The sequence below is a fragment of the Scyliorhinus canicula genome, chromosome 2, assembly GCF_902713615.1.
Source record: "Scyliorhinus canicula chromosome 2, sScyCan1.1, whole genome shotgun sequence".
NCBI classification, from domain to species: Eukaryota; Metazoa; Chordata; class Chondrichthyes; order Carcharhiniformes; family Scyliorhinidae; genus Scyliorhinus; species Scyliorhinus canicula.
The window spans coordinates 233,653,353-233,664,528 of NC_052147.1; the positions used below are offsets into that span (position 1 = coordinate 233,653,353).

Genomic DNA, 11,176 nt, shown 5'->3' on the forward strand with positions numbered 1-11,176 from the left:
GGTTCTGTTTGGTGTATTAATATATAGCTTCTTTTCAGTGCGCAAGTTAAAAGCGGGTTTTGGTATTTTGTTGTTTGTATCTATTTTTCTCTTTTTCCAGTTGGGAGCCTCCCTGCTAACTAACGGGTTACTTAACGGGAGTGTTTTGGAGGGTTCGCTGCAGCTCATTATACAGTAGTCCCCCGTTATACCGCGCCCCGCGATATACGGCGGGGGTGCTTATGGACCCCAACTTTTTTCACTCTTTTTGAAACAACACCTTTTTAAGCCGGTGAACTTGTTTGTCATTACGATTGGCCGCGATGATTAGCCCGATTAGCCGCGATAAATAGCCGCGATGATTTGTAATTAAAGCGTATAAATACAAAATGCCTAAGCGCAAGTCTTACACAGTAAAGGAAAAGATAAATTTGATAGACCGTATTAGAAACGGCGAAACAAAGGCAAAATTATCCAGAGAGACTGGTGTGCCAGAGTCAACCCTCCGTGGGTGGGAGAAAGATGAGGACAGTTTGAGAACTTATGTTGAGACAGTTTCTGAGAGTGAAGGGCTTGCCAGGAAAAAGGCAAGGACCGCTAGTGACATTAACTTGGAGAAGGCTGTGTTCGCCTGGTTTGTCCAGGAACAGTCTGGTGGCACCCCCCTATCTGGACCTATCATCAAGACTCAGGCTGAGAAGTCCCATCACCAGCTCCAGGTCGTCCAAGAGGAGGCAGAAGAAGAAGCAGAAGAAGAAGAACCCCAGCCCACAGTTGCAGCAAAGAGCCACTCGGATGCCATCACCCACCTGAAGTGGCTCATAGAATACACAGAGCAACATGACTTCGACCCCATATACATACTACATCTGAAGAACCTCCAGAGGCAAGCACAAGTCAAGATGAGGAAGGGGATGTGCCAGAAGAAACTCACAGACTTTTTCATGTGATTTAAATGATTTTTAAAAATATGCTTGTAAGTGCTATTTTATGTATTATTGTATATATTTTTGAGTGGTATTTTTTAATAAATTTAAAACTTGAAAGAACTTTGATGTTTTTTTATTTAAAACGCCCTTCCATTCTTACATTGTAAGGCTATTACAGCCACAATACCTGAAACTACCCTGATAGGTTCACTTGTAATTATTCTTTCCCGCAGCAGAACATTATCTGGCCATGTGTTGCTCTTTCAAAATTTTCGTAGGCTATCCGCGGCTCGGATGCAACGCGGGTGGCTGTCTTGGACCCCAACACCAGCGGTATAACGGGGAACTACTGTAGTAGTTTTTTGGGTAATGAGCTTAGTTCTTTTGATCATGATGCCTGTCTAAACTAAAACATTCTGCCCTTCCAGGGTCCATATCCCTCTATTCCCATCCTATTAATATATTCATCAAGGTGCCTCTCAAACGTCGCTACCATATCTGCTTCCACCACCTCCCCTCGTAGTGCATCCCAGGCACTCACCACCCTCTGTGTAAAAGTCTTGCCAGGCACATCTCCTCTAAATTTCCCCCTCGCACCTTAAACCTATGTCCCCTAGTAAGACTTTTCTACCCTGGGAAAAGGGGTTGACTATCCACTCCATGCATGCCACTCAGAATTTTGTACACCTCTATCGGGTCCCCCCTCAACCCCTGTCGTTCTGGTAAAAACAATCCGAGTTTATTCAACCTTTCCTCACAGCTAATATGCTCCATGCAATATCTTGGTAAACCTCTTCTGTACCCTCTCCAAAGCATCCACATCCTTCTGTTTAGTGTGGCGGCCAGAATTGTACGCAATATTCCATTTGCGGCCTAAGTAAGGTTCTGTACAACTGCAGCATGACTTACCAATTTTTATACTCAATGCCCCAACAGATGAAAGCAAGCCAATGATGATGCCAATGTCTTCTTCACTACCTTATCCACCTGCGTTGTCATTTTCAGAGATCTGTCGACCTGTACACCCAGATCTCCCTGTCTGTCAATACCAGGGTTCTGCCCCATTTACTGCATAGTTCCCACCTGTATTAGACCTTCCAAAATGCATTACCTCACATTTGTCCGGATCAAACACCATCTGCCATTTCACCGCCCAAGTTTCCAACCGATTTATATCCTGCTGTATCCTGACAATCCTCTTACTATGTGTAACTCCACAAGTCTTTGTGTCATCCGAAAATTTACTAATCAAACCAGCTACCTTTTCCTCCATATCATTCATATATACTATGAAGAACAACGGTCCCAGCACTATTCCCTGTGGAAAACCAGTAGTAATAGCCTTCCATTCAGAAAAGCACCCTTCCACCGCGATCCTGTCTTCTATGACCGAGCCAGTTCTGTATCCATCTTGCCAGTTCACCTCTGATCCCGTGTGTCTTCAGCTTTTGTACCAGTCTGCCATGAGGGACCTTGTCAAAGGTTTTACTGAAGTCCATGTAGACAACATCTACTGCCCTTCCTTCATAAATTACCTAAATCACTTCCTCAAAAAACTAAATTAAGTTAGTGCGACACAACCTCCCCCTTCACAAAACCATGGGCAAAATTCTCCGACCCCCAGCAGGGTCGGAGAAACGCTTGGGGGCGCCTAAAATCCCGCCCCCACCGTGGCAGAGATTTTCCTCCACCCGGGAAGTGGCGGGGGCAGGAATCTCGCCCCGCCGATCAGAGAGGCCCCTGTGGCGATTCTCCAGCCCGGATAGGCCGAGGTCCCGCCGCTGGGAGGCCTCTCCCGCCGCCGAGGTTTAAAACACCTCTGGAACGGCTGCCGCTGACGTCACTGCCGGCGCATGCCGGTTTAGATGGGGCTGGTTTAGCTCACTCGGCTAAATCGCTGGCTTTTAAAGCAGACCAAGCAGGCCAGCAGCACGGTTCGATTCCCGTACCAGCCTCCCCGGACAGGCGCCGGAATGTGGCGACTAGGGGCTTTTCACAGTAACTTCATTGAAGCCTACTCGTGACAATAAGCGATTTTCATTTTCATTTTCATTTTCATGCGCCGACCGGCGAAAGCCTTTTGGCCAGCCCTGCGGCTGGGGGCGCCGGGTGTTTGCGCCAGTCTTCTGGTGCAAACCGCTCCGGCGCGGGGCTGGCCCCCAAAGGTGGGGAGAAACCATGACCCCGAGTGGTTGGCGCCACTCCCCTACTCCGGCACCCTCCGTCACGCCGGGTAGGGGAGAATGCCGCCCCATGTACCCAATTGTTAATAAGTCCATTTGTTTCCAAATGTGAGTAAACCCTGTCCCTAAGAACCTTCTCCAATAATTTCCTTACCACTGACATAAGGCTCCCCCGCCTATAATTTCCTAGATTATCCCTGCTCCCCTGCTTAAACAAAGACCAACATTGGCTATTCTCCAGTCCTCTGAGCCAGGGTACAAAGGTTTCTTAATTTGCTTAAGACCTTTGGCTCCTTCCCTGCATACAAATTGAACTTAGACAAGAGTGAACGTTTCCTGGTTAACCTCCCTGGGAGGCAAGCCCAACTGGGGATGTTACCTACTCGCCTTGCTAAGACAAGCTTCTGCTATCTGGGAACCTGGGTAGACCACAACTGGGCCTACTTCATAAGGTAAATTACACCAATCTATTTAACAGTATCAAATGCAGGATTTGCAGTGGTGGAATAACCTCACACATGGCGGGTAGAGTTCATACTATTAAAATGATGTGCCCCCAACGTTTTTCATTTTACTTTCAGTATGTCCCCATTTTTCTTCCCAAATCCTTATTTTAAATCGCAGCTTTGACAAAGAGCCATCCAGACTCGCAGTGTTAACTCCCTTCTCTCTCCACAGATGTTGTCAGACCTGCTGAGATTGTCCAGTATTTTCTGCTTTATTTCCAAGACATATTGAAATGAAAAATGAAATGAAAATCGCTTATTGTCACGAGTAGGCTTCAATGAAGTTACTGTGAAAAGCCCCTAGTCGCCACATTCCGGCGCCTGTCCGGGGAGGCTGGTACGGGAATCTCCCTAATACACTCCCATGTATTAACAAGGTAATTGGTCCCAATTCTTTTTAGGTGCAAACTGTTGTCCAGCACGGACGCCATGTCACCGAGAGCTGGTCCCAAAGTATCAAAAACTTTAAACCCTCCATGCTTGGGTCAAACTGTCTGAGTGCATTCGTTGTCCGGGATCATACATACTCGCAGTGCATGCTCTGTGCCCGGGTCAGACTCCCTGCCTGTGCCCGGGTCAGATTCCCCGCCTGTGCACGGGACAGACTTCCCGCCTGTGCCCGCGTCAGACTCCCCGCCTGTGCCCGGGTCAGATTCCCCGCCTGTGCCCGGGACAGACTTCCCGCCTGTGCCCGCGTCAGACTCAGCACCTGTGCCCGCGTCAGACTCCCCACTCTGTGCCCGCGTCACACTCCCACTCTGTGCCCGCGTCACACTCCCACTCTGTGCCCGCGTCACACTCCCACTCTGTGCCCGCGTCACACTCCCACTCTGTGCCCGCGTCACACTCTCACTCTGTGCCCGCGCCACACTCCCACTCTGTGCCCGCGCCACACTCCCACTCTGTGCCCGCGCCACACTCCCACTCTCTGCCCGCGTCACACTCCCACTCTCTGCCCGCGTCACACTCCCACTCTCTGCCCGCGTCACACTCCCACTCTCTGCCCGCGTCACACTCCCACTCTGTGCCCGCGTCACACTCCCACTCTGTGCCCGCGTCACACTCCCACTCTGTGCCCGCGTCACACTCCCACTCTGTGCCCGCGTCACACTCCCACTCTGTGCCCGCGTCACACTCCCACTCTGTGCCCGCGTCACACTCCCACTCTGTGCCCGCGTCACACTCCCACTCTGTGCCCGCGTCACACTCCCACTCTGTGCCCGCGTCACACTCCCACTCTGTGCCCGCGTCACACTCCCACTCTGTGCCCGCGTCACACTCCCACTCTGTGCCCGCGTCACACTCCCACTCTGTGCCCGCGTCACACTCCCACTCTGTGCCCGCGTCACACTCCCACTCTGTGCCCGCGTCACACTCCCACTCTGTGCCCGCGTCACACTCCCACTCTGTGCCCGCGTCACACTCCCACTCTGTGCCCGCGTCACACTCCCACTCTGTGCCCGCGTCACACTCCCACTCTGTGCCCGCGTCACACTCCCACTCTGTGCCCGCGTCACACTCCCACTCCGTGCCCGCGTCACACTCCCACTCTGTGCCCGCGTCACACTCCCACTCTGCGCCCGCGTCACACTCCCACTCTGCGCCCGCGTCACACTCCCACTCCGTGCCCGCGTCACACTCCCACTCCGTGCCCGCGTCACACTCCCACTCCGTGCCCGCGTCACACTCCCACTCCGTGCCCGCGTCACACTCCCACTCCGTGCCCGCGTCACACTCCCACTCCGTGCCCGCGTCACACTCCTATCCTGTCCCCGCGTCACACTCCCATCCTGTGCCCGCGTCACACTCCCATCCTGTGCCTGGCTCACTCATTCTGTGCCCACGTCACACTCACCTTCTGTGCCCGCGTCACACTCACTGTCCGTGCCGGCGTCACACCCATTCTGTGCCCGGGTCACACTCCCTATCTGTGCCCATTCTGTGCCCGGGTCACACCCCTGTCTGTGCCCGGCTCACACTCCCCGTCTGTGCCCGGCTCACACTCCCCGTCTGTGCCCGGCTCACACTCCCCGTCTGTGCCCGGCTCACACTCCCCGTCTGTGCCCGGCTCACACTCCCCGTCTGTGCCCGGCTCACACTCCCCGTCTGTGCCCGGCTCACACTCCCCGTCTGTGCCCGGCTCACACTCCCCGTCTGTGCCCGGCTCACACTCCCCGTCTGTGCCCGGCTCACACTCCCCGTCTGTGCCCGGCTCACACTCCCCGTCTGTGCCCGGCTCACACTCCCCGTCTGTGCCCGGCTCACACTCCCCGTCTGTGCCCGGCTCACACTCCCCGTCTGTGCCCGGCTCACACTCCCCGTCTGTGCCCGGCTCACACTCCCCGTCTGTGCCCGGCTCACACTCCCCGTCTGTGCCCGGCTCACACTCCCCGTCTGTGCCCGGCTCACACTCCCCGTCTGTGCCCGGCTCACACTCCCCGTCTGTGCCCGGCTCACACTCCCCGTCTGAGCCCGGCTCACACTCCCCGTCTGCGCCCGGCTCACACTCCCCGTCAGCGCCCGGCTCACACTCCCCGTCTGCGCCCGGGTCACACTCCCCGTCTGCGCCCGGGTCACATCCCTGTCCGTGCCTGGGTCACACTTGTTTGTGCCGGGTCACACTCCCTGCCTAAGCCCGGGTCACACTCCCTGCCTGTGCCGGGTCACACTCCCTGCCTGTGCCCGGGTCACACTCACTGTCCGTGCCCGGGTCACACTCACTGTCCGTGCCTGGGTCACACTCCCTGTCCGTGCCTGGGTCACACTCCCTGTCCGTGCCTGGGTCACACTCCCTGCCTCTGCCCGTGTCACGCTCCCTGTCTGTGCCCGGCTCACGCTGCCTGACTGTGCCCGGGTCACGCTCCCTGCCTCTGCCCGTGTCACACTCCCTGCCTCTGCCCGGCTCACGCTCCCTGCCTGTGCCCGGGTCACGCTCCCTGCCTGTGCCCGGGTCACGCTCCCTGCCTGTGCCCGGGTCACGCTCCCTGCCTGTGCCCAGCTCACGCTGCCTGTCTGTGCCCTGCTCACGCTCCCTGTCTGTGCCCGGCTCACGCTCCCTGCCTGTGCCCGGGTCACGCTCCCTGCCTGTGCCCGGGTCACGCTCCCTGCCTGTGCCCGGGTCACGCTCCCTGCCTGTGCCCAGCTCACGCTGCCTGTCTGTGCCCTGCTCACGCTCCCTGCCTGTGCCCGGCACACACTCCCTCTCTGTGCCCAGCTCACACTGCCCGTCTGTGTCCGGGTCACACTCCCCGTCTGTGCCCGGCTCACACTCCCTGCCTGTGCCCGGCTCACACTCCCTGTCTGTGCCCGGCTCACACTCCCTGTCTGTGCCCGGGTCACGCTCCCTGCCTGTGCCCGGCACACACTCCCTCTCTGTGCCCAGCTCACACTGCCCGTCTGTGCCCGGGTCACGCTCCCTGCCTGTGCCCGGCACACACTCCCTCTCTGTGCCCAGCTCACACTGCCCGTCTGTGCCCGGGTCACGTTCCCTGCCTGTGCCCGGCTCACACTCCCCGTCAGTGCCCGGGTCACGTTCCCTGCCTGTGCCCGGCTCACACTCCCCGTCAGTGCCAGGCTCACACTCCTTGCCTGTTCTCGGCTCACACTCCCTGTCTGTGCCCGGGTCACGTTCCCTGCCTGTGCCCAGCTCACGCTCCCTGTCTGTGCCCGGGTCACGCTGCCTGCCTGTGCCCGGCACACACTCCCTCTCTGTGCCCAGCTCACACTGCCCGTCTGTGCCCGGGTCACGCTCCCTGCCTGTGCCCGGCACACACTCCCTCTCTGTGCCCAGCTCACACTGCCCGTCTGTGCCCGGGTCACGTTCCCTGCCTGTGCCCGGCTCACACTCCCCGTCAGTGCCCGGGTCACGTTCCCTGCCTGTGCCCGGCTCACACTCCCTGTCTGTGCCCGGGTCACGTTCCCTGCCTGTGCCCAGCTCACGCTCCCTGTCTGTGCCCGGGTCACGCTGCCTGCCTGTGCCCGGGTCACGCTGCCTGCCTGTGCCCGGGTCACGCTGCCTGCCTGTGCCCATTCCGTGCCCGCTGACAGTTAGTCGCTCAGCACCTGTTCTGGTTCAATCTCAGTTCTCACTCCCCAGCTCTATTCCTTCATAGAGTCGGTTGATTTTCCTGCAACGATTGCTCACCTCCGTCACATCCGGAACACGGTGTTTACATGTATAACAGGTGCTGGTTTCGATGACGGTACACATCATGCCGGTAACAATATAAAAGGCCCAGGTCCGGATTCTCCGGCAAAGACTGAAGCCGGACGCCATCATGGGGCCGCGATGACGTCATCGTGCCGGCAGGACGCAGGCGCAGTGCTTCACCAGAGCTGTACACGTTGTTGGGGGTGAGTAGCAAGCGGAGTGGGAGCCAATACTGTGGCATCCAATAATATTGTATTCTGGAATAAATGTCAATGTGAAATATTAAAAACTCATGTCAATCAGATTAGTAAATTTGTTCTTCCTAGACCTGGCACCAAGGTCTCCAGAAAGTCACCATCCAGGACAAAGCAGCTTGCTTCATCTGCACCACATCCACCACTTTAAACATTTGCTTCCTCCGTCATTGGTGTACAGGGGTGTGTGTGTACCATGTGCCAGATGTACTGCAGCAACTCCCCAAGGCTCCTTGGACAGCAACTGCGACCTCGACCACATACAAGCATGCATGGGAACACCACCACCTGCAAGTTTCCCTTGTCTTGTCAAAACTCTCAATTTTTCATGCAGATTTTGCAAGATTTAAGTGTTAACAGTAGTCTTATCTTTTTTCCCATCTCCTTGGCCTAACAATATATTAGTCTCAATTATATAATCTCTTGATCTGGGCAGGACACCAATCCAGGAGTTCTTAACCTGCTGGTACGAATTCATGGTGTACTTATCATACAGTGTTTGTCTAATATTCCTCTAGACAGTACCATTTTCAGGTCCTGTTACAGTTCTCCAGGTCATTCATTTTTGCTGTTTCCCCATCGCACACTGTTTCATACTTTCATGGTTGCTGCTTCTTGAGTCCTGGATATCATGGTGTAATTTTCATAGATGATTATCTCTGTTATTGTTATGGTTCCACCAGTCATGAGAGACACCATACTAATAACCATCAAGTATGTTTCCCAGTCCATTGTTTTTTTTTACCTATTATTGAGATCAAGAGAGTATATGTTTTTATTCAGCCAAAATTTGTTCTTCACTAGGATCGACGACTAGCGGCCGATGGCCCTGACAACTATCATTATGAAGTGCTTTGAGAGGTTGGACATGAGACACATCAACTCCATACTCCCAGAATGCCTTGATTCACTGCAATTCGCATACCGCCACAACCGGCCGACAACAGACACCATCTCCCTGGCGCTACACTCATCCCTGAAGCATCTCAACAACAAGGACTCCTACGTCAGACTCCTATTAATTGATTACAGTTCTGCCTTCAACACTATAATCCCTGCCAAGCTCATATCAAAACTCCAAAACCCAGGACTTGGCTCCTCCTTCTGCAACTGGATCCTCGACTTCCTGACCCAAAGACCACAATCAGTAAGGATAAAAAACATACTCTCCTCTACAATCATCCTCAATACCAAAGCCCCACAATGCTGCATACTTAGCCCCCTACTATACTTCACATACACACATGAGTGCTCCAACTCCATCTACAAGTTTGCTAAAGACACCACTGTAGTGGATCGGATCTCGAACAACGGTGAGTCAGAGTACAGGAGAGAGATAGAGAACCTTGTGGTGTGGTGTAACGGCAACAATCTCTCCCTCAACGTCAGCAAAACTAAGGAGCTGGTCATTGACTTCAGGAAACAAAGTGTGGTCCTCACCCCTGTCTGCATCAATGGTGCCAAGGTGGAGATGGTTGACAGCTTCAAATCCCTTGGTGTGCACATCACCAACAGTCTGTCCTGGTCCACCCACTTCGACTCTACAACCAAAAAAGCACACCGGTGCCTATATTTCCTCAGGAAAGTAAGGAAATTTGGCATGTCCACATTGACTCTTACCAAGTTTTACAGATGCAGCAGAGAAAGCATCCTATCACAGGATTTATCGCAGCCTGGTATGACAAATGCTTGGCCCAAGACCCTAAAAAAACTACAGGGAATCGTGAACACAGCCCAGTCCATCACGCAAACCCACCTCCCATCCTTTGACTCTCTTTACACCTCCCGCTGCTTTGGGGAAAGCGGGAAGTATAATCAAAGACCATTCCCACTCAGGTTATTCTCTCTTCCAAATCTTCCATCGGGCAGGAGAAACAAAAGTCTGAGAACACGCATCAACATATTCAAAAACAGCTTCTTCCCCACTGTTACCAGTCTCCTGAATGATCCTTTTATGGACTGAACTGATGTCACCACGCATCCTCTCTACTGAGTAGTACTACACTTCGTATGCTTCACCAATGTCTGTATCTGTGTGTTTACATTGTGTATCTATCGTATGTCCTATGTTTTTTTTCATGTGTGGAACCATCTGTCTGGACTATACACAGAACAGTACTTTTCACTGTACCTCGGTACATGTGACAATTAATCCAAATCTTGTCTGATTAATTGGCCCCCATTTTTTTTTTCATCTTTCTCAGCTTGGCCGTATCTCTTTCAAGATTGTGCATTCTGCTGTTTCTACAAGCTTGTCGCCTGATGAGAGATAGTAGCAGTAACTACTAGTGGCGACCGTGGAGTGAGTAGTTGCACATTTGGTGGCTTCTGCTTGAGGTGGAATTGTTTGGTCCTTGTTATCCGTTTACGGGGATGTTTGATGGTACAAAATACATCATCATAAATGTAAGAACTGCAAGGGTTAATGAAATGTCTAACTCAACCACTAGAGGGAGCTAGATGTACAAGTATATAAGACATTTATGCTAAGCCTTAGGTGAGTGGTTGACGAGAATGTTAGAAAACAGACTGAAAGAAAGATAGCGTGAGTGAGAGCAGATCATAGTTAATGTTATAGTGTAGAGATTAGTAGTAGATGAGTGTACATTATATGTTTATTATGAACTATATTATCTAGGAGTAAGTGTCGAATCCAAATTAGTGGTGTAAATAAATTTATAGCTTTTTTCAATTTAAAACTATTTTGTGGTCTCTGTGAACACTATGCCAACCATCCTAAATTTAGGAACAGAAAGAAAACCACAGGGTGGGCATGTCTCCCCCTATCAAAGACAGATTACATCAAACCAGGAGCTTTTGAGGAGTGCAAAAGAAGAAAAGGTGGTGGAGAGCTCTGTGGTCCACGGAACAGTTGGTGGAGTGTTTTGACGGTCAGGTTCTGGCAACAAAGGCAGGAGGCCTCCGAGGACCTGGTTAATGTGGCTGACCTGATTCGGGCAGCCATCGAGAGAGTGGAGCAGAGGTTGGAGGCACATAGTGCGTCGCTCCAAAAAGTGGAAGAGTTGGTGATGGACCATGAGGACCTGCTGGCCTCATTGGACGCTGAGATTACGCTGGTGGTGGAGGGCTAAGGGAGAAAGTGGACAATTTGGAGAATCGGCCGAGGAGGCAGAATCTCCAGATTGTGGAGTTGCCTGAAGGCATTGAGGGAACA

At 53.1% G+C, this 11,176-nt stretch overlaps 1 protein-coding gene across 3 annotated transcripts in view; it reads right to left on the reverse strand.

Annotated features, from left to right (window-relative positions):
• Nucleotides 1–7,901, reverse strand: part of lmln (leishmanolysin-like (metallopeptidase M8 family)) — a 145,674-nt gene extending 137,773 nt beyond the window's left edge. For 2 of the 3 annotated variants that reach the window (XM_038789793.1, XM_038789795.1), the window contains exon 1: nt 7,742–7,901. In XM_038789793.1, coding sequence (XP_038645721.1) covers nt 7,742–7,876 — 135 coding nt within the window. In that variant the 5' untranslated portion in view covers nt 7,877–7,901. The remainder of the gene's footprint in view (nt 1–7,741) is intronic. The other variant, XM_038789794.1, reaches the window with a different exon arrangement.
• Between the last annotated feature and the right edge of the window lie 3,275 nt (nt 7,902–11,176).